The 24,150-nt window shown below is 40.1% G+C and overlaps 1 protein-coding gene across 2 annotated transcripts in view; it reads right to left on the bottom strand.

Moving 5' to 3' along the window:
- The window catches only part of LOC126267944 (alpha-2-macroglobulin receptor-associated protein), a 67,511-nt gene that overhangs the window by 34,941 nt on the left and 8,420 nt on the right, over positions 1–24,150 (bottom strand). For both annotated transcript variants that reach the window (XM_049973262.1, XM_049973273.1), the window contains exons 2-4: positions 12,307–12,448; positions 487–660; positions 89–205 (exon numbers count right to left, since the gene is read on the bottom strand). In XM_049973262.1, the coding sequence (XP_049829219.1) occupies positions 89–205; positions 487–660; positions 12,307–12,448 (433 nt within the window). The remainder of the gene's footprint in view (positions 1–88; positions 206–486; positions 661–12,306; positions 12,449–24,150) is intronic.

Below are 24,150 nucleotides of genomic sequence, written 5' to 3'. Positions count from 1 at the left end.
CCTCCTGAAGAAAAGTATGGGCCAACCTTTTGCCATATATTACATGAGAAAGAATGAAAAAGAATAATAAATGAATTTCATGGCTTACTACTGTCTGTATCGTCTGCTGCCATTCCTTCCTTTACTTCGTGCAGGAGAGAATAATACTGATCTATCTTGTCCTGATGATGACCAAATTCCTCTTTTAAGGCTTGTAACTCTTCAGCTGTATGGAAGCACAGGCAAAATAATTAGGGCACTTTATTATTTTCTAAATGTACATTAATGAAAATGGCTCAATAACATTTTAATAACAAAATGTAATGATGATTTACAAACAGTTACATTACAAAGAGTCAAAAAACTTTTAAAAAATAAGAACATATTCAAACAAAGTGTATCCAACCATGTAAGAGAGTGGATAGTAAAATGCTATTTCAGCTACCTTGAAAAAGCATACCTATACATTTCTGCAGTTAAAAAATCTTATGAATATCATGTAGTCACCTGTGAAACCCGCCTTTTCTGCTTTCTCCCACAACTTGTTCAGTTTCTTGTCCTTAAATAGACTTTTATTTATATAATCCTCAGATGCTTCATTAAAAGCCTTGTGCTGCTTGTACTGTTTTGGGTCATTGATATCTTCAAAATGTTCAAGAAGACCATATGTACTCATTATTCCTGTAAAAAAAGAAAACTCTTGAATTATTGATGTCACCTAAGTGTCTAAGAAGACTTTACATACTCATTATACCTGTATGTACAATAAATAACTTTAAAATGCATGCAGAGAGAAAAATTTAGCTAAAAAAACAACCAAGGCTGTTACTGCAAGAAATTATTAACATACATAATAAATATATATGAAGTGAATTCTGAAAGTGGAATAACAATATGTAAAGGATAGATTGTTACCACACAGAGGAGGCATTGGCTCACAGACAAATACAATGAAAAGATTGATAAACTTCAAGTTTCAAACAAAAAGTCATCCTTCTGAAATAGTGAGTGAGTGAGTGAGTGAGTTGTCCAAAAGCTTAAAAGTTTAGTGGCCTTTTAATTGCATCTGCAACTCAGTGCCTCCTCTATAGTCTGAGTAGCAATCTAACATTTTCATATTGTTGTTAAAGTGAATAAGGTCTATTCTTTTCATGATGGCTAATTGTATCTAGTAAATATTAAATTTCATTACACACAACCATCCATACCAAAAAATTACAGGGCTTTTAGGGAATATGGTTGGTGGATATGAAATTCAAAATACTCAACAGCACAGTTTTCACCATAGATTTGTGTTCGTAATGGAATGGATATAGTTTAAAGTGTTTTAGACAGCCTAAATATATATCATAAACTACTAAGAATGCCATCTGTATTCACATAATAGCCTTGTACATAAAGTGCTTTCATAAACATGTTCAAATCTATTACAAATTAGCACCTACTAAGAGAATAAATCCAAACAAATACCTAAAACAATAATGCAGGTGCTGTACATCTGAATCACACAAAATCAAAAATGAGTCAGTCATCTGGTCCCACACCAAAATCTCTTCTCAATCAAAACTGGCTGCAGACCTAATCCTGCACAGAAACCTAAAATATGTTTTTAACCAATCATTACTATAGATGGATATTAGGTTGAGTAATAGGTCAAGGGCCTCCTCCGTATAAAATACATGAGATTAAAATATGGAGCACATTAACAAGTAATAGATCCAAGTGAATCTTCATGCCAGAGGACGAAAATATGTGTCAAAAGGCACAACAGGAAAGTGAGACCCATTTCTCATTGCCTATGAGAGAATGAAGAGAGGTACCACAGCCTATTTCACTAACAGTAGTACCTTTTTTTCCCCTTTGCCCCTAACTTTTCATGTTGACTAATTACTCTGCTTCACTACTGTGAGAACAGTTTGAAGAAGAACATTACAATATTTCAGAAGGCCATCCTTTTGAGTTTATTTCAACTTTTGACCAGGAAGTTTTTGTTTCTATCAAATAGTTTTCCTTGCACCCAGTACCCACAAGAATATCACAATCTGCAACCGCCTCTTGGAGAAGAAGTATCTTCAATTTGCTTCACTAATTTATCTGCTCAACTACTTTTACTTGTCTCTGGGAATTAGAGCAGACAAGGAATGTCCTGTTATCATGAAGCCTCATCTAATGCTGTGCATGTAAAGTTAAAGAGGAAAAGGAATGGAAAAGTCTGCAAATCCAGCAACTTCACTCCACCAGTGTAAGTACTGTTTAAAATAATTATGTAAAATTCTGTCAGAAACTTATCATCATACTGTTCCAAAGTTTATGTGGCTCATGTACATCTCTACTTATTATCCACATAATTTTAGAAACATCACAATATGTTTTTACCATCATTTTCTTGTAGCTTGAATTTCCTGTTTATCAGCAGTGGATATGAATATAATAAATCCACTCTTGACTTCATTTTATTACTGACTTCATATTATAATATACATGAAGTACATATGAATTTTAATGTGAATGGATAGATAAAAAAAATTTATTAACTAGTGACGGCAGGGGAAAACACACACACACACACACACACACACACACACACACACACACACACACACACAGACACACACACACATACACTTTTACATGCTTTCGGAGCCATGGCTCCTCCTTTGCAGAAGAGTTGAAGAGGAAGGAAAAGGACTGGAGTGGTTTAGAGAAAGAGGTACAGTTTAGAAAAGTCACTCAGAACCCTGGGTCAGGGGAGACTTACCGGATGGAATGAGAAGGAAAGACAGACCTCAAAGCAGGTTTTCAAATCTTGTCCGGTGCAGTCCCCAAAAATCAGTCTTTCCTTCTCATCCTATCCAGTAAGTCTTCCCTGACCCAGGGTTCTGGGTGACTTTTCTAGTATCCCTTTCCCTAAACCACTCCAGTTCTTTTCCTTCACCCCTTTTCCTTCCCCTTCAATTCTCCTCCCAGAAGAAGGAGCCACTGGCTCCAAAAGCTTATAAAAGTGAAATCCTTTCGCAAGAGTGTTCCCCTGCTGCCACTTGGCGAATAGACTTTTTTATCTATTTGTTTACACTATATCATCAAAAACTGATTATTTTCGTTATTATACGGTATGAATTTTTACATATGTATATTACTTTTCACATTAGAAGGGCGTCATATTAGGTTTATTTTCATTACAAAACTAGTCAAATATTATTGATGCTTTTCTGTTGTACGCGGACTTGTAAAAAAAAAAAAGGTCAAGTTTTTATTCAAACAGCAGGTTATCTAGTAATCATGATATTCTTCAAATATTTATAAGTTGTGGGACATCACCTAAATAAAATTTACAACAATAATGAAAATTCATGGATGAAAACATAAGTAAAACAGGGAAAGATTGGTGCATGCACAGAAACACACAATAGAAAACAACAACACTATCTTTCGGGCTCTTGCTCTTTCTAGAAGCAGTACACACACACACACACACACACACACACACACACACACACACACACACACACACACAAAACGATGCAGACACCCAAATACGAATGCGTTTTACTAGAAAAAGCGCTAGAGCAAAAGCCAATGTTCAGTGTTTTCAGCTGTGCATTTCTGTGCATGTATATCCATGCTGCGCACATCAATCCTTTAAAGGTAGGTGGTTGCATTCCTCTTATTTTAGGTATAAATAATTTTTTTTTCATGAAGTCCAATGCAATGGCTTTTTCACAAATAGTATGAGATTAGTGACAAACTTAACGTCAAAATTGTGGGGCTACAGTGTAAGTAAGTGAAGTGAAGTGAAGCAACTCTGTGACCTTGGAAGCAAAATAACTCAAGGCAGATGAAGTAAGGAGAGCATTAAAAGCAGACTAGAACAGGCAAGGAGGGCACTTCTGGCCAAAAGAAGTTGACTGGTGTCAAATGTAGGCCTCAATTTCACGAAGAAACTTTTCAGAATGTACATTTAGTGCACAGCATTGTATGAAAGTAAATCATGGACTGCAGGAAAACCAGAAAAGAAGGGAACTGAAGGGTTTGAGATGTGGTGCTCTAAAAGAATGTTGACAAACGGGTGGACTGATAAGATAAGAAATCAAGAGCTTCTCCACAGAATCAGCGAGGAGAGGAACATGTGTAAAACACTGACAAGAAAAAGTGATACTAGGAAAGTACATGTGTTAATGTATCAAGTAATAACTTGCATCATACTTGAAGGGAGCTGCAGAAGGTAAAAACTGTAGGGGAAAGTAGATACTGGAATATATTCAACAAATAATTGGGGATGCTGGGTGCCAGTGCTACTCTGAAAGGAGCTAAGGAGAGTAGCAGTAGCAGTAGTAGTAGTAGTAGTAGTAGTAGTAGTAGCAGCAGCAACAAGCCGCCTGTTTGACCAGCCTGTCAGCGGGTTCATTTCTTGGGATTTCAACATAGCCTGGGGTCCACACTAACACCACGGAATGATCGGACCGTTCCAGGGCATAGATGGAGTCCTGGATGGTCACTACCAAAGCATGGAGAGGGTAGCACTGGTTAATAGCTTGTAAGCTGCTAAAGGAGCATAGAAGAAACGACTCACCAGGGCATGAGTGGATGTGCTCGAGAAATGGCCGCCAGCTCTGCAATGAAAACACTGCAACTATCTGGCAAGGAGTGCTGTTCAATCTGTCCTCCATGAACACACGCGAAGCCAATGTGACCATCAGCTGTCGATCCATTGGTGTAAACCACTTCATGGTCCCGGTACACGTCAAGGATTGAGAGGAAGTGACAGCAAAGAGTTGCGAGGTTAACCAAGTCCTTAGGACCATGTGTAAGGTCCAGGAGAAGATTCGGCCTAGATATACACCATGAAGGTGTACATGAATGGACCTTGAGTATAGGTGGTAAAGGCAAGGACTCCACTTCAGACAGAAGAGATTGGAGACCAACCACAATTGTAAGCCCTGACCTGGGCCTCCTATGCGAGAGATGAACCACTGTGGATGGGAAAAGGAAACGGTAATTCAGATTCTCAGGAGAACTACGAATATATGCTGTGCAACATGCCAGTCAAATGCCACAGTGGTGCACTGGGTCGGGTAAATGCAATGCTGAGGTCACTGCCGAATCATAAACCAGACTCCCGTAGTCAAGCGGGATTGAACAAGGTCTCTGTAGAACTGCAGCAGTGTAGAGTGATCTGCACCCCAGTTGGTGTTGCTCAGGCAGCGGAGGGCATTGAGGTGCTGCCAGCACTTCCGCTTAAGCTGACGAAGATGAGGAAGTCATGTCAATCGGGCATCAAACACCAGTCTAAGAATCAATATGTCTCAAGTACAGTAAGTGGATTGTCGTTAAGGTACAGTTCTGGTTCCAGATGAACGGTACAACGCTGACAGAAGTGCATGACACACAACTTCGCAGCTGAAAACTGAGCCCATGACTGCGCCTTGTGGATGCCTCCCTGTAGGCGCTGCTTAGCAACACCAGTACTGGAAGAGCAGTATGAAATGCAGAAGTCATCTGCAAACAGAGAATGTGAGACCAACGGCCCGACAGCTGCTGCTAGACCGTTAAAGGCCAATGAAAATAGAGATCCACTCAATACAGAGCCCAGCAGGACACCATTCTCCTGGATATGGAGGGAACTATGGGAGGCACCAACTTGGACACGGAAAGTACCTAACGATAGGAAATTTTGGATAAAATCGGGAGCGGGTCCCAGAGACCGCACTTATATATGTGGCAAGGATACGATGTCGCCAAGTCGTGTCATAAGCTTTTCATAAATCAATAAAGACGACAACGAGGTGTTGGCGTCTGGAAAAGGCTGTTCGAATGGCAGACTCAAGGGAAACTAGATCATCAATGGTAGAGCGACCCTGGTGGAAACGGCCCTGCATGGAGCCATTATGCCATGTGACTACAGGACCCAAAACAACGGCCGACTTACCATACATTTAACAGCTTGCAAGGAATGTTGGTGAGCCTAATGGGCCGATAGCTATCCACATCAAGTGGGTTTTTACCGGGTTTGAGCTTTGGAATAATGGTGCTCTCCCACCATTGCGATGGAAAGAGGCCATTGCACCCGATCCGGTTGAAGATGATGCAGAGATGTTGCTTGCAGTCGAACGAGAGATTTCAGATCATCTGACTGTGGATCCGATCTGGCCCAGGAGCTGTGTCGAGGCAATGTGCAAGGACACTGAGGAGCGCCCACTCTGTAAATGGAGCACTATATGGTTCACTGTGACTTTCAGTGAACAAGAGGTATTTCCATTCCATCCACTGTTTGAGGTTGCAAAATGCTGGGGGATAATTCTCTGACGCGGAGGCTTGAGCATACTGCTCAGCAAAACACTCGGCAATTGTGTTTGGGTTGGTAGGTAACTGCCATTGATGTTAATGCCAGTAACACCTGTCAAGGTCTGGAACCCACAAACATGTCTGATCGTCCAGACTTGGGAAAGTGACATATGGCACCCAATGGTCGAGACGTACCTCTCCCAACACTCCTGTTTCTGTCTTTTTATCAGCTGGTGAATGCAGCCATGGAGCTGTTTAAAAGATATTAGGTTCTCTAGGGAAGGGTGCCACTTATGTCGCTTTAGAGCTCGCCAACGCTCTATAATGGCCTTAGCGATTTCTGGCGACCAACAAGGTACGGCCTTTTGCTCGGCGCACCCTATAGAACGAGGGATCGTGTTTTCTGTCACAGAAACCATCGTTCTAGTGACCTACTCAACTACCACATAAATGGTACCATGTGGGAGAGATTCAGCAGTGACAGCAGAGGTACAAGCTTCCCAGTCTGCACTGTTTAAAGCCCATCTTGGTAGTCATCCAGGGGATTGGTGCTGGGGGAGTGACAGGAAGATGGGAAGGTGGTCACTACCACACAAGTCACAGAGGGCTCTCCAGTGGACAGATGAGAGAAGTCATGGGCTGCAGAGGGATAAATCAATGGCCGAGCAAGTGCCATGAGCGTCACTGAAATGTGTGGGGGCAGAGGTCGAGTTGAGACAGAAAAGTTTCAACATCTCTACCTTGGCAAGTAACACAGTGCCATCCCGTAAGGGGTTACGGGCATTAAAATCTCCCAGAACTAGAAAAGGTTTAGGGAGTTGATGAATCAGTGCAGCCAATGCATTCAGGAGTAATGCACCATCTGGAGGAAGATATACGTTGCAGACAGATATTTCCTGCGTCATCCTCATCCTGATAGCCACAGCTTCAAGACGGGTTCGAATGGGCACAGGTTCACTGCACATTGAGTTCAGGACATAGACACAAACTCCACCTGACACTCTACTATAGTCACTATGGTTCTCGTAATATCCCCTATAACTGCAAAGGCCAGGGGCCTGCATTGTTAGGAACAAGGTTTCCTGGAGGGCAATGCAGAAAGCAGATGTTAAATTTAACAGTTGCCGTAGCTCAGCCAGGTGGTGGAAAAAACCGCAGAAATTCCACTGGAGGATGACATTACCATGAGGTTGGGAAGGCATGAAGCATGCAAGGAGGCAAGTTATGCCTCAGGGTCACCTGCTGCCACCGATTGAGTATTTGTATCCATGCCTATTGTGGATGAGGTATTACTGAAAACCAGGTCCTCGGGGGACACAGAGATCTCCACCTCATCCACAGGTGCAGAATTGGTAGACAGTGGTGGTGCTGGGACCATCAGAGGGTCCTTTTTCTTAGCAGACTTCTTTGTTTGCTTGCCACTCGCTTCTCTTTTGGGGCTTTGCTAGGAGGACTTCTCCAAAGCAGCTTCAATCATGGAGGAAGACTGTGAAGCTTTTCGTCCAGCAGCTTTTGATTCCTTTAGCCACTGGCAAGTGTCCACTGTGGCATTAGTGGAGAACTTGGAAGAGAGGGCCCTGAGGAGCCTCTTGCGCACAAGAGGAGCCGGAGGAGGCTGTTGCTTCTCCGGCTGGGGGCAGGGGATCGATGTCCCCTGCATTTGGGCGGGGGGGGAGGGGGGCCCTTGCTCCCGAAGTAGGTACTTTGGGAGCAATGGAAGGAGATTTTCCCCCTACCACCAAGGGGGCAGATGTATTCTGGAGACCTGGAGGGCCCACTATTCGTAGCATATAGCGTGGTATGACTGGTACTTGTCATAGCGATGGTAATGTAGCTGCTGCGTTATGTGGACGTAAACTGAAAGGGCTGTAACCATTCAAATTTACGTTTAGCCTCTTGGTAATTCAACCAGTCCAGGGTCCTGTACTCCATGTTTTCCCACATCTTTTGGAGTACTGTGCAGTCTGGTGAGCAGGGGGAGTGCAGCTCTCTGCAGTTGATACAAGTGGGAGGACGCACACAGGGAATATCTGGATGCAGTGGACGTCCGCAATCTCGACATGTGGCACTAGAAGTGCAGCGGGAAGACATGTGCCAGAACTTCCAGCACTTAAAGCACTGCATAGGGGGAGGGATGTATGGTTTAATGTCACAGCAGTAAACCATCACCCTGACCTTTTCAGGCACTGAATCACCCTCAAAGGCCAAGATAATGGCACCAATAGCAACCCTGTTGTCTTTGGGCACCTGTAAATGTGCCGGATGAAGTGAACACCCCCGCCGTTCTAGATTGGCGTGGAGCTTGTCATCAGACTGCAAGAGGACGTTGTGATGGAAAATAATCCCCTGGACTATGTTGAGGCTTCTATGGGGAGTGACAGAAACAGGAATATCACCTAGCAGGTCACAAGCGAGTAACGCCTGGGATTGGGCTGGGGATATTGTCTGAATCAAGACTGCACCACTTCTCATCTTTAACAGCGCTGTAACTTCCCCAAACTTATCCTCAAGGTGTTCAACAACAAACTGAGGCTTTGGGGGTCATCCGCACTGATGTCACCCACTCTGATCAGGGGCTCTCCCCATGGGTGCTGCCCAGCCACAGCTAAGGCCACCTGGCATGATGGCTGTTGCCGGGAGTCCTGATGCCCCAGGAAGGCAGACATCTACTCCTTGGCATGCATTTGGAGTTTACAGCTCAGGCATCAGCAGTGTGATCCTTGTCAGGAGGCTATGACCAAATGGGTACATGACAGCTCCACCACATAGGACTGGTTACAGTGCTGGATAATTGGCACAGAGAAATCCAATACTGTCATGGGGGCGAAAGAGGACAGGAGACAACAGAAGAAGGTGACATACACTGGAAAGTGTCCTCGCCCAAATAGCTGAACTGCAGGTGGAGATGCAAAGCCATGACAAGAGGTTCAGGGGATCGAATCTAAGGGCACTATGGAGAACTCATGCACCACGTAAGGCTTCTTCCCTATAAGGTCCGCACTCCTGTAGAATTTGGAAAGTGGCAGGTCATACTATAAAATGGGACCTGAACTTATAGGACCAAAAAGTGTGAGACTCCTTTTAGTTGCCTCTTATGACAGAGTTGAGATTCCATGTTTTAGAAACTTGCCTAAAACAACAGTTGATGATCTGTTCAAGGATCTTCCTAATGCAGACAGTGGTATTTCTGAAAGGGCCAAGGAAGGATGAGGACTGGAGGGGTGGAAGGAAAGGAATCTTACAGCTGGGAGGAAGAGGTGGTAGGGGAACAAGACAAGAATGTGGCAACATTGAGCCCACCTGGAGCTGGCAGGGGAAGCTGTGTGTAGACATAATGAAGAGGAGTGAGTTGAGGGGGAAGGTAGTTAAGAGAATATGCCACAGAGAGAGAGGGAGACCACAAAGAGAAAAGTCTGAGTGTACATTAATGAAGTAAAGTGGGTGGTATTGCGAGATGGGTGTCATAGGACTTTTGGGTTTCTGAGGCAGGAGGATCACCAGCTATGTAATTCAGAGAAACTCATATTGTGGGGAGGGAGATCCAAATGGCTGTAGTGAACCAATATTCTAGCTGTTGTGCATCACTACATTTTGTTACAGCTTAATTGAGTTAAGGCTGGGCAGCATTGTTCTAAAGGGTGGTAATTTAGTAAAGTCTTCAGAGATGAGAAGGAGTAGAGAGAGTCACTGAAATGGTTGGTTTTGTTTGAGACCACCATTTGACTGTAGATTACTGATGTTTCCTCTGTACTATCTAGATTTCGGCTTTTATGCTGTTACTGAGTACAATGCTAAAAGTTCTTGGACATTAACACATCATATCAGGTAAAGTCAGCACAAAGCAGGTAATGTACAGTAATATATAGTCAAATGGTCATTTATTCTTTCAAACAATATGGTATGACTGTGGCTCAGCACCATCAATTTTTTGGTTTTATTAGGTGAAGTAATTAGAGGAAGTTCAGGGGTGAAATGTCTTCTACAGACCTTAGTTATCACACTCATATTAGTCTAGGCAATTTACATGGATATAAAGCTCTTCTAGCACATCTATTACTTCTTCAGAGGAAGAGTAATCTCTTTTCCCTAAATTATATCCCTCAACTTCTCACAGCGATCAAACTATATAAGTGAAGTTTACTTTATAGAGACAGATATCGGAACTGCTTCTGTTCTGTATTAAGTAAAACTCTTGAAAGCTTCAGAAACAAGAGCTAGTTGCAAACTCATCCTGAATACTATGCAGAAATTTTCAGAGATCAGAAGTTAAAGTCATTAACTTTGATCTACTACTAAATGCTAACTACTATTCAAAGGTACTCAAGTTCGAAACAATGTCTTTGAGACTTTTACACTTATCTGTTTGTAGCCTGAATTCCCACCTCATATAATGAATTCAGTAACAGTTCAGTTCTCATCATCTAGCTTTGGTGGCGTTGCTGAAAACAGTCTTTATTGGTTGCACATGAATTGTTTATTTTACAGAGCGATTTGGCTGCAATCTTTAATGATTAAATGCACTATTCTTTTTTGTGGTAGGAGTCATTAGCCATCTTTCACTGTGGTGCTGTGTGACAATCATCATGTCACTAGTGTCAGAGAAACTTCTTACCTGGAGGGCAGCCAATTCTGGATAACTTAGTATGCTCTCGTATGGAGATAAAATTCACTTGGTTTTGCCAGTCCTAATGCTTCCTGCTGTCTTACTGACTCCAGTTTTGTCATACTCAACAGGTCAATAAACTTGAGTTACTACGTGTGAAGCCGAGGAATATGTCTTCAACTGAAAAATTCTCTGTTGACTCTTAATGGTCATTACAAGCTTTGTGAAATGGCCACAGTTAGTCAAACATGTTGTGGTCAACTGCATGTTCTGCTCTTGTGCTGTAAACTCTGTTCGTCACCTAGTTTGTTAGTGACCATTCATTTGGATGGACAGCAGGTTTGTGTTCACATGTATATAAATCACTGTGCACAACTTCCTATACAACATGAATATTCTCACAGGCGGCACTGAGTCTGAAAGGGCAGGATATACCCACGACTGGACTGGAATAAGAAACTGTTAGAGAGTTGTTTTAACAGGTAGAACAACTGTTTGTGGCAAGTTGAAACTATACACTGGACTGAGACTCAGTCCACAGTACCTCTTGTCTGTGAATAGTAGTTCTTTTTTCTGAACCAATAAAGTACGCTTACGGCAAAACTCGCAGTTTCAATGTGCCACTGTCTCTCCTCCATTCCTTTAACACATTACAGAAGATCTTCTGTAATGCTTCAGGACTTGCATCACTTGAAGGAGACCTGGAAAGAATTGAGGGAAACCTATGGCAGGTTAAAGCTTTCACTTGAGCTGTGAAGCAGAATTTTAAGGGGACTGACTACATACGGCATTTATCTCCATTAAGATCCCTGTCCAGCACACTGTTTATCTTGTTGCAAATAATTAATGCATTATTCTGACAAGAGTAAAATATGAGATGATTTGAAAGTTCCTGGCATATTAAAACTCTGTACTAGACCGAGACTCGAACTCGGTACCTTTGTCTTTCATGGCCTAGTGCTCTATCAATGGAGATAAAAAAGTGCAACTCATCACCTGTCCTCAAAGCTTTACTTCTGCCAGTACCTCATCTCCTACCTTCCAAACTACACAGAATTTTGCAAGACTAGCACTCCTAGAAAGGCTATTGCAGAGACATGGCTTAGCCACAGCCCAGGGGGTTGTTTCCAGAATGAGATTTTCAACCTGTAGTGGACTATTAACTAATATGAGGTACTGGCAGAAGTAAAGCTGTGAGGATGGGTTGCGAGTTGTGCTTGGGTAGCCCAGCGGTAGGGTACCTGCATGCAAAAGGCAACAGTGCCAAGTTGCGATCTCAGTCCGGCACACAGTTTTAATCTGCCAGAAAGTTTCATATCAACACACACTCCACTGCACATTGAAAATCTCATTATGAAATTATTTGTTAATATCCACTGATTATTCATTCACAAGCAAATCAGAATGGTGTTGTCTGCACTATCCATTTTAATATCACTCACCAATCAGACGCTTTCTCATTTTTGCTTCTTCTAGGCCATCTTTGTCTAACCCATCTGCTTTCATCTTCTTCCACACCAGTTCTTCTTTGTCATGGATCTTCAGTTCACTATACAAAGACTTCAGCTTTGGTTCTGTTAATCTCTGCAAAAATCATATTTTAAAAAAAATAGGTATCATGAATGGATAAAGGTTTACATACATTTCTTTTTTCTAGTCTGATGCGTCACCCAACACATAGCTACTGGTAGTTTCAGTTTTACAGTCCAGTTCTCTTTCAAAATGTTAATATTACTTCATCACTTTCAATTCTATATCAATACATTTTGAGTCTTAAAAGTCTAAATGCTACTTCAGAGGGAATTATATGTGCAACACAAGACAAAATTTCCCACAGTTTCATGATCAGTTAATAAAGTTTCCACAGCATAATGGACTGGATCACGAGAGACAATATACGGTATCTCTATGACATACAATGATTTTGGCCTCCAATTCCAATTGCTTCTGCTTGCATAAAAGTTATAATAGATCAGGACTCTACTACATAATTTTTTCTGCTAAGTAGTTTGCATTCAGTTCACAGTTTCTTAAAACTGGAGGTGATGCTCAGCATATTTGTAGCATTATAAAAAAGCTACACATACGCACTACACTGTTTTATGTGACAAGCACCTCAAGACAATGTGTCAGCTTTCACAGCACTGGTGAGAACAACTGTAGTATTTGAGTTGTGCAAAGTGTTAACATTGCTTATTTCTTTTGATACTTCTAACTGGAAATGTATGATCTCTAGATTTTGTGTGTACATATTACTGTTTGCTTTTTAAACTATTTTGCTTGTCTATGTATTTACAAGAGCCAGGGATGCACATGAGAATTTTGTAATGTAGAGCCCTACTGTCATGAAGGTCACAACTGCCTGATTATAACAAGCCAGTGACCACTGAAAACATAGCTCAGTAAGACAACAGCTTATGCAATAGGGAGTTTCAGAAGCAATATTTACAGCAACCGTGGTACTTTGTTCATTTAACAGGCCTAATTTACTTAATTCATCACACTTTACCAGTTCTTTAGATTCTTTCACACAGCTGGTTACTTCTATCTGAGGACTGTGGCAGTTGTGTGCAGATGAAGGTGGAGTTGGCTGCCATCAAAAAACCTGAGGTGCTTTACATTGTTGCATATGATACACTTTATCCTGTTGATTCAACGTCAGCCAACGATGAATGGCAGACAGTGCCAGGGTCAAGAATCTCTGGGCAGAAGGTTGACGAGAAGATATCTGAGATAGCATATGCCACTTCATCACCTGAGTTGGGTCTGATCAGCTTGCAAATATAGACTTGTACAAAAGTATGGACTGCTTGTCACTGCAACCTCCAACACCAGATGGTTAATAGAGAAACTGCAGACAAGTTGGGAAGGGAGGCTAACTGGAGGGAGATCTCATCTGACACACAGAAGAGGTTCTACTAGCAGCTGTTGACTGCAATGGGTGCAACAGTCTGGCAGTTGTCGTTCAAGTCAGATACAATGATGCCTGTCATTCATGTACAGCTCTTTTCGGCTGGAGGAATGGTACATGCAATAATTGAGCATAGTGTTAGTATTCACTTAACATCTACATCTACATGACTACTCTGCAATTCACATTTAAGTGCTTGGCAGAGGGTTCATCGAACCACAATCATACTATCTCTCTACTATTCCACTCCCGAACAGCGAGCGGGAAAAACGAACACCTAAACCTTTCTGTTCAAGCTCTGATTTCTCTTATTTTATTTTGATGATCATTCCTACCTATGTAGGTTGAGCTCAACAAAATATTTTCGCATTCGGAAGAGAAAGTTGGTGACTGAAATTTCGTAAAAAGGTCTCGCCGCGACGAAAAACGTCTATACTGTAATGACTTCCATCCCAACTCGTGTATCATATCTGCCACACTCTCTCCCCTATAACGTGATAATACAAAACAAGCTGCCCTTTTTTGCACCCTTTCGATGTCCTCCGTCAATCCCACCTGGTAAGGATCCCACACCGCGCAGCAATATTCCAACAGAGGACGAACGAGTGTAGTGTAAGCTGTCTCTTTAGTGGACTTGTTGCATCCTCTAAGTGTCCTGCCAATGAAACGCAACCTTTGGCTCGCCTTCCCGACAATATTATCTATGTGGTCCTTCCAACTGAAGTTGTTCGTAATTTTAACACCCAGGTACTTAGTTGATTTGACAGCCTTGAGAATTGTACTATTTATCAAGTAATCGAATTCCAACGGATTTCTTTTGGAACTCATGTGGATCATCTCACACTTTTCGTTATTTAGCGTCAACTGCCACCTGATACACCATACAGCAATCTTTTCTAAATCGCTTTGCAACTGATACTGGTCTTCGGATGACCTTACTAGACGGTAAATTACAGCATCATCTGCGAACAATCTAAGAGAACTGCTCAGATTGTCACCCAGGTCATTTATATAGATCAGGAACAGCAGAGGTCCCAGGACGCTTCCCTGGGGAACACCTGATATCACTTCCGTTTTACTCGATGATTTGCCGTCTATTACTACGAACTGCGACCTTCCCGACAGGAAATCACGAATCCACTCGCACAACTGAGACGATACCCCATAGCTCCGCAGCTTGATTAGAAGTCACTTGTGAGGAACGGTGTCAAAAGCTTTCCGGAAATCTAGAACTACGGAATCAACTTGAGATCCCCTGTCGATAGCGGCCACTACTTCGTGCGAATAAAAAGCTAGCTGCGTTGCACAAGAGCGATGTTTTCTGAAGCCATGCTGATAACGTGTCAATAGATCGTTCCCTTCGAGGTGATTCATAATGTTTGAATACAGTAAGTGCTTCTATTACAATAGTTGCACAAAGAGATGAAGCAACTTAAACACATTTATTAGATGTCCAGACACCTTCCTTAAGCTTTGTGTTAATCTGTGACACATAGATAGTTCTTTGATTTTAAGTAGGTGTCCAGAAATAAACATTCATTACAACAGCAGCTGGAGGTTCTACGGTGATATTCTTTAAACACATTGAAGCTATGGAGCCTGTCTACAGAAAATGTTTCACAAGCAAAACACACAGCTTCACATCACCTGAGAAAAGAAACTGAACTAAGAATGGAAAGTGGTAAGAGAACATAATTTTCTTTTAAATTAGGAATGCTTTATTCATTGCTTCTGAACAGTGTTCTGACCCATTTTGTGTCCCATATGTCTCAGTTGCTACTGCTTACCTCTCAAATGCCATTGATATCATTTCTTTGAATTCAAACCACACTCGGTCCACGCTTAGAGAGCAATAGCAGGAATCATTTCTTTGAATTCAAACCACACTCGGTCCACGCTTAGAGAGCAATAGCAGGAACTATCTCAGAAAAGTGTAGAGCAAATTTTTATCTGCTTTTTTTTTTTTAAATAGCTGTACTTAGTGACATGTTTAAAATCGGGTATCTGCCAGTTGTTTGCATCGTTCTGTCACAATACTTCGATAGTGTACCTCACTATCGAAATATTGTGACAGAACGATGCAAACAACTGGCAGATACCCGATTTTGAACATGTCAACATATCGCCAGGAAAGTTTCAAGATTTACAGCTGTAGTTAGTGTTTATTTTTTGGTGGATTTGGATGCTATGCTATTCAATCTCACTATAACTGCTTTGTCACTAATCCCTGTATTTGACAGGATGCTCCCTATTTGCTCAAGATTATTTGTTGCTGCGAGGTCAAGTATTCTTTCACAACTATTTATGCTTTGAGTGGGTTCCTGAACTAATTGTTCAAAATAATCCTCTGAGAAAGCATTCAGTACAATTTTAGATGATCTTTTATGCCTACCATCGGCTTTCAACATCTTTTTTTGCAACAGCTCAAGAACAAATCGAAGTCACTCCCAACTACAATTGTATGGGTGATGTACCTTTTTGAAATAAGACTCAAGTTTTCTTTTAACTGTACAGCAACTGAATCATCTGAGTTTGGGGGGTGGTGAAACAAAACAATTGTTAATTCAATCTGGTTGTGAATTATAGCTTGTTACTCCAAGATCCCTGTGATATGCAATGTTTCATGGCCATGGGCACAGTGGTTGCTGAACCATGGTAAAAACTTATTGATACTATTATAGAGGACTGGTAGGACTCCTGCTAGGAATCTGAGATTTACCATTTTAACTGGTTCAAATGGAGAAATTAGAGCTCTTCACACAGTCAAGGCCACTATGAATATCCAGGAGATACATTTCAAATGCACTGATGACACTTTGCTAACAGGTTATAGCCCCCATTTTGTATGGTGAATGGTTGTCTTTACTCATTCCATTGCAGTACCAAGACAGATATTTAGAAGTTTCCAAACTTAAAGTTCTTTTGCACAGCCACCAGCAGAAGATTATATTAGTAAAGCACAAAGATGACTTGTACATGTAACATAAAAAATAGGGTCCTCATCAATGCAGCCTCTAAAAGAGAACAGTGGCTGGTGTTCCATTTAATGGTCTCTCCTACACTACATGTGGAACCAACTCTTTGACACCTGATAATGAATGTAATATAGCAGCAATGGAGTCATCATGATCTTCCAACAGAAGTCAGTATGAAGCCCTTCAAACCATATTTCATTTAAATATCAGGGATTGTCTCTGTTGATATGACGTCCCGTGTATTAGTAATTTATAGCAAATGCCAATCTGTTCTTCATGCCATATCATAAGCGATAAATAAGACACTGACTCTGAAGGAAATAGGGCTGTTGCAAGCTTTTTAGTTTTCTGAAGTAAAATGTAAGTTTCCTTCTCTGTGGTAAGTCTTTTGACGTCAAATGTGGTGCTCTGATTGTCATTCAGTGGGGTTGTTTTTGTGGTCTTTGATCTAAAGACTGGTGTGATAAAGCTTTCCATGCTAGTCTACGCTGTGCAAGCATAACTAGCCCACCCTATATCCACTTGAACCTGCCACTGTAGACAAGCCTTGGTCTCCCTCTACAATTTTTAACTACCACAATTCCCTCCATCAGCAAACTGACTATTCCTTGGTGTCTCAGGATGTGGCCTACCAAACAATTCATTTATTGATAAGTTGTGCCATAAAAATATTTTTTCCATGATTTGATTCAATACGTCTTCTTCAGTTAGCCACACTACCCAGTCTATCTTCTGCACTCTTCTGCAACCCTGCAGCCAGGTGACTAGCGCGAGTTTTGGTGTTCTCTTAAAGTTAAGTCATTTTAGATTATAAAACATATAGTTTACTACTGATTACTTGGTGAATAGGTGTAATAGTGTGCCTTTTAAGTGTACCATTGAAGGTTTCATTTTTCTTTATGTAATATGGCAGAAAACGCGAAAAGATTGTACAGTCATATTTTCCGTTTAAGTTTTGCCACAGTAAATCTATAGAGTTTCGTTTAGTTGTTCTTTGCTCTCTCCAGCAATTTAACTGTATCATACCTCTTCATTATTTAACTAGAAGTTCTGGAAAGTAGCGCAAAGTTTAAATTGTCAATCCAGAAACTTTGCACTGTTGTTTTTGTTTACACACAGTTGCGTATAGGCCAAATTTGCAGAACCATATTTTCGTTTATCATGAGTGAAAAGTGCTTGATCTGCCGTAGAATTGTTAGGTCGGGGCTTTGGTGTGATGGGTGCTGTATTTTTTTTCGTGTGGGCGACTGCAATGGCATGGGAATAGGGGAAGTAAATGAGACTCATCAGTGGTTTTATAGTAGAGACAGGAAGATACTAGAACAGGAGAACAGGAGAGGAAAATTGCCGCCCTTCAGGCTGAGTTAGACAAGGCCAGGGGAGATCTTGATAGGTAAAGAAGGGAGAAGGGTAAAGAGAGGTGGGAATTGACAACAGGCAACACAAGGAACAGGCCTAGAACTTTGTCTGAGAGCTTCGTGGTGAATGTGAAAAATAGATTTGACCTGTTGCTTCAGTTAGAAGCTGGTGAGCCTCAAGCAGTTGCAGGTGTAGACAGGGCACAACGAACTTTCAGCAGCAAATTGAAAAGTAAGAATGTAGGGAAATCAGTAAAGAGAAAGAAAGTGTTGTTGTTAGGTAGTTCCCATGGAAGAGGTGTTGGCCAACTTTTGGAGGATGAACTAGTATTAGAATACTAGGTCACCATTTTTTTTAAACCTAGTGCTGGCCTGGAGCAGGTGACAGAGGATTTAGGATCACTTTGCAAAGATTTCACTAAGGAAGACACCGTGGTTATAGTGGGTGGGGCAGGTAATAGTATTGACAGAGATCCTGGGTACAGTATAGAGTGTGACCAGGCAAAGAATGCATCAGCATCGAAGCATACTAGTGTTGAGTTTGTATCTGTTCTTGGGCGCCATGACCGACCTCAATTGAATTCTTCTGTCAAGAGAGTTAATTTGGAGTTGGAACGGCTGCCTATGCTGGGTGCAGGGTCACACATTGGTGTGGTTCCTGTTGCTTCTCTCAATAGGTGGGATGATACTAGGCATGGCCTTCACCTCAACAGGAAGGGGGAAGGGTAAAGTGGCTGGGAAAATAGCAGGAAAGTTAAAGGGGGGAGGCACTGTCATGAGTGATAAAATACCAGTGGTTATAGAGTTCAGAAAAGATCCTTTTTTAGGGTAGCAAGGACAGAAAGAAACCAAATTTTAAGAGAGGCTAGGACTGAGACAAACCTTCAGTTTGAGAAAGAAACCAACAAACATAATCCTAGTTTATTACATCAGCAAAAGCAGCTATTGGTTAAGAATTTACAACAGGCAGAAGATATTTTAACTCTACCCAATTTTAACTCAGTCAATGTGAAATGTCGGCTCTCTTTATTGTATCAAAATATTAGAGGACTGAGAAATAAAATTAATGAATTAATTATCTGCATAGATGAATTAGAGTCTTCAAACCCAGCTGACATAATCTGCCTCTCTGAATAGCATGTGAGCACTGGTATAGAAATTTTAAGCGTTACAGGGTTTAGCTTAGCATCTCCCTTTTGTAGATCAGAAATTGAGAAAGGAGGAGCTAACGCTTCAATCAGGAACTGTCATAAATGTACGAACATAGAAATTCATAAATTTTGCCTAGAACAGCATATGGAAGCATGTGCAACAGAAGTATAATTTCACAAAAAATCCTTCGTAATATTTAGTGTATATTGAGCACCTGCAGGTAACTTTGATCTGTTCATAAACCACCTTGAAGCAGTACTGGCTCATTTAACAACCAAAAACAAAGAAATAATGGTTGCTGGTGATTTCAATGTACATTTCCTTAATGACTCTCCCAATAAGAACTTATTTGAGTTAGTAACACTATCATTCAACTTAATTCCCACTGTAAAGGACCCCACTAGGGTAGCCATATGCTCACAAACAGCCATTGATAATATCTTTATAGAAAAAGAAAAGTCCAATGAACAAAATCATATTACAAAACCAATAGTCAATGGTCTCTCAGACCATGACATGCAGTTCCTTCTGTTTAATGTTAATACTGAACAGGATATAAAATCTGTTAAATCTGAGCTCAAAAGGGTAACCAATAAGCCAAAAATTGATTATTTTAGGACACTCCTCAGAGACATTCACTGGACTGATGTTTACAGTGCTCATGGCATGAATGAAAAATATAACACTTTTGCTAATAAAGTGCTTGCCTTATTTGAACACTGTTTTCCCCCAAAACTTACCAAGGTTAGAGCAAAGTCTACAAGGAAGCCACGGATTACTCAAGGAATAGGGGTACTTGTAAAACAAAAAGAAAACTGTATCCTTCAATCCGAAACAGTTCCGATGTTGATGCTATAGCACATTACAAGAAATACTGCAAAGTATTAAAGACTGTACTACGGACATCAAAGCAAAGATATTACAAGGAAAAGATAGTCATATCAGATAACAAAATAAAGACTATATGGGATATAGTAAAGGAGGAGACCGGTAGAACCAGACATGAAGAGGGACAAATAGCATTAAGAGTAAATGATACATTGGTGACAGACATGTATAGTGTTGCAGAACTTTTTAACAAACATTTTCTAACTGTTACTGACAAGATGGGGTTGTCAGGTTCTGTAGATGCTGCTATGGAATACCTTACATATTATGAATTTGACCCTCACTACCCCAGCACAAACAATATCCATCATAAAATCATTAAAATCAAAAACATCTAGTGGGTATGATGAAATATCAACAAAGTTAATTAAAGAATGTGATTCTGGAGTTAAGTAACGTATTAAGCTATCTGTGTAACCAGTCATTTATCAGTGGAATATTTCCTGAATGGTTGAAATATGCTGAAGTTAAGCCACTGTTTAAGAAGCGAGATAAAGAAATAGCATCAAATTTCCGTCCAATTTAACTTTTGCCAGCATTCTCAAAAATTTTGGAAAAAGTAATGTACAATTGGCTTTATAACCATCTTATCTCAAATAACATACTGTCAACGTCACGGTTCAGATTTCTAAGGGGTTCTAATATTGAGAAGGCTATCTACACTTACTGTGAAAATGTGCTTAATTCATTAGACAAAAAATTGCATGCAACTGGTATATTTTGTGATCTGTCAAAGGCATTTGATTGTGTAAATCACAATATCCTTTTAAGTAAATAAAATATTACAACGTAACAGGAAATGCTGCAAAATGGTTCAAATCTTATATCTCTGGCAGGAAACAAAGGGTGTTCTTAGGAAAGAGACATGTATCAATCTATCAGGCATCATCCAACTGGGAATTAACTACATGTGAGGTCCCACGAGGTTCCATTTAAGGGCCCTTACTTTTTCTTGTGTATATCAATGACCTTTCACCAGTAACATTACCAAAGGCCAAGTTCGTTTTGTTTGCCGATGACACAAACATTGCAATAAATAGCAAATCAAGTGTAGTCTTAGAAAGATCAGCTAATAAAATATTTGTGGACATTAATCACTGGTTCCTAGCCAATTCTTTGTCACTAAACTTTGAAAAAACACACTACATGCAGTTCAGAACTTGTAAGGGGTGTCCCACGAGTATATGCCTAACATACGATGACAAGCAGATAGAAGAAGTGGACAGTGTTAAATTCTTGGGATTACAGCTTCATAATAAATTCAGCTGGGAGGAGCACACCACAGAACTGCTGAAGCGTCTTATCAAATCTCTATTTGCAAAGCGAATTGTGTCAGACATAGGGGATATAAAAATGAAAGAGCTGGCATACTATGCTTACTTTCATTCCATAATGACATATGGAATTATTTTTTGGGACAATTAATCAAGCCAAGCTAAAGTTTTATGGGCACAAAAACGTGCAGTAAGAGTTATATGTGGTGTGAACTCACGAACATCTTGCTGAAGCCTGTTTATGGAACTAGGGTTACTAACTACTGCTTTCCAATATATTTATTCCTTAATGAAATTTGTCATTAAAAATATATCACTTTTTCAAACCAACAGCTCAATTCATGGAATCAATACTAGAAATAAGAATAAACTTCAGAAGGATTTAAAGTCACTTAGTCTTGTACACAAATGAGTGCATTATTCAGGAACACACGTTTTCAATAACTTGCCAGCAGCCATAAACAGCTTAAAAACCAATTAAATTCAGTTTAAGAGAAGCCTAAAGGATTTATTGGTGGCCAACTCCTTTTACTCCATTGATGAAGTTCTCAGTAGAGGCAACCGATTTTTTATATATAATTTTTCTCCATGTGGAATGTTTCTAGTACAATGTAACTTCTGCACAATTTCAGTGCAGTAATGTGTTCATTGTAAATAAGTGTGTGTGTGTGTGTGTGTGTGTGTGTGTGTGTGTGAGCGCGCGCGCGCGTGCGTAAGTACAATCTAACTTCTGCACGAGCTCAGTGCAGTAATGTGTTCATTGTAAATAAGTATTTAGTAGTTGTATTACACATTTATTACCTTAAAAATAAATAAAAAAAATTACTTTAAATTCAATGCATTAGTATTTGTAAAATGATCCTTTCATATACCGTTCATTAAAAAATGACGACTACGCCACTTGGGACCTGTGAAATGGTAAATTAGCTTATTTGTTTGAGTTGTAGACACCTGTCATGTATTATTGTTTTGCTGACATGTTCTACATCCTGGAGGACCTCCTCACTAAGGATCAATTGGAATGAAAGTAAATCTAATCTAATTTCAAAGTCTTCTATTCTGTGTTTGTTACTGTTTCTCTACAAGTATCTCATAATCTCTTTGTAAAACACTGCCCATTCTGCTCAACTAATCTTCCAAGGCCTTTGACATCTCCTGCAGAATTACAATGTCATAAAAAAACTTTTGAAGTTTTTAATTGTTCTCCCTTAACTGTAATTCAGTTTATAAATTTTTCTCTAGTTCCATTAACTGCCTCCTCAATACACAAATTGAATGAGATGGAGTATAGTCTACAACCCTGTCTCATTGCCTTCACAACTACTGCTTTCCTTTTATGTAGTTTCAACTCTTATAACTTCATTCTAGTTTCCATACAAGTTTTAGTAAACCTTTCACACCCTGAATATTTTATATCTGCTATGTTTAAAATTTCAAAAAGTGCATTGCAGTCAACACAGCATGCGAAAACCTTTCTCTAAATATAAAAATTATGTACTCAAGATTTTTCGTCACTTGGAAAATATTAACTAGGGATGACAAATGATTGTCTAATGTTACTGACTGGCACTGCAGACATTACCCTGCAGTCTTCTCAATAGGACTCTACAACAGAAACAAAATTCTTCCATGAACTTCTACCATAACCTCCTTTCCTTGCTTAATTACTTGACTAGTTGTTGCTCTTACTAGAAAAATTAGGTAGCTGTGTGTTGGAATAATTTTCAACTCCTACTTCTTATGTGTTGCAAGTACTATTATCAGCGCAAACACCTTACCTATTTAATACTGTGATAAGGACTGATACTAAGATAAATATTGGGAGAATGAAAGGAAATATGGAAGCATCTGATCATTACCACATGATGTACAGTGAACAACACTAAATTAACCTTCACACAAAATCGTTAACTCACTGAAGCGAATTCCGCTACAAACACAGCCGACACTCGAACAATTCTGGATAATGAGCAAAAGCAAACTGAGCCCATTACACCACACAAACGAAAACCCTGAATATACCACCAGAGAACACAACAAACCACAACAAGATGACATCTACAAACACGCCACACTCACAAGCCAAACTCCGGGTCAAAGCCGACGTGTGGGATCGGATGCCTCTGTTGACCTGAATAAAAGTATGAGAAAGATGTTCTTGAAATCTTTGACAACTTTAATGCTTAGTATTATACAGCAAAAGTATGAAAATCTATGAGACAAAATGTGCGAATAAATATAAATACACCAGCTGATGAAGTGACTAGTAGATAGTAAGTGAAAAGTGAAACAAAATAAGAGCATTCTCTCATTTGCTTTGTATGTCTATGTTACCACATTTCACATTTAGTTGACCAAACACACAATTAACAGTTTTGTTAGTAAAGTTAAGAGTTCTAATTGTGTGTTACATTAATCTGTATGGAATCCCAGCACTAACATAATACAAACAAAAATTCATTCCTTAATGAAATTTGTTGCAAGTAATACATCTCTATTTCCAACCAATAGCTCAATATATAGTATCAATACTAGGAATAAGAACAATCTACATAAAGACCTAAAATCACTTATTTTGGTCCAAAAAGGGGTCTAATATTCAGGAACACACATTTTCAATAAATTGAAGGCAACCATTATACTTGGGTTCTGATAAAGCAAGGTGTAAAAAGAGTTTGAAAGACTTTCTGATAGGCTACTCCATTGATGAATATCTTAACAGAGACTG

The sequence above is a fragment of the Schistocerca gregaria genome, chromosome 1, assembly GCF_023897955.1.
Source record: "Schistocerca gregaria isolate iqSchGreg1 chromosome 1, iqSchGreg1.2, whole genome shotgun sequence".
Taxonomy (NCBI): Eukaryota; Metazoa; Arthropoda; class Insecta; order Orthoptera; family Acrididae; genus Schistocerca; species Schistocerca gregaria.
Note: the sequence above shows the minus strand (reverse complement) of the source record. Positions and strands in the feature narration are given on the sequence as shown.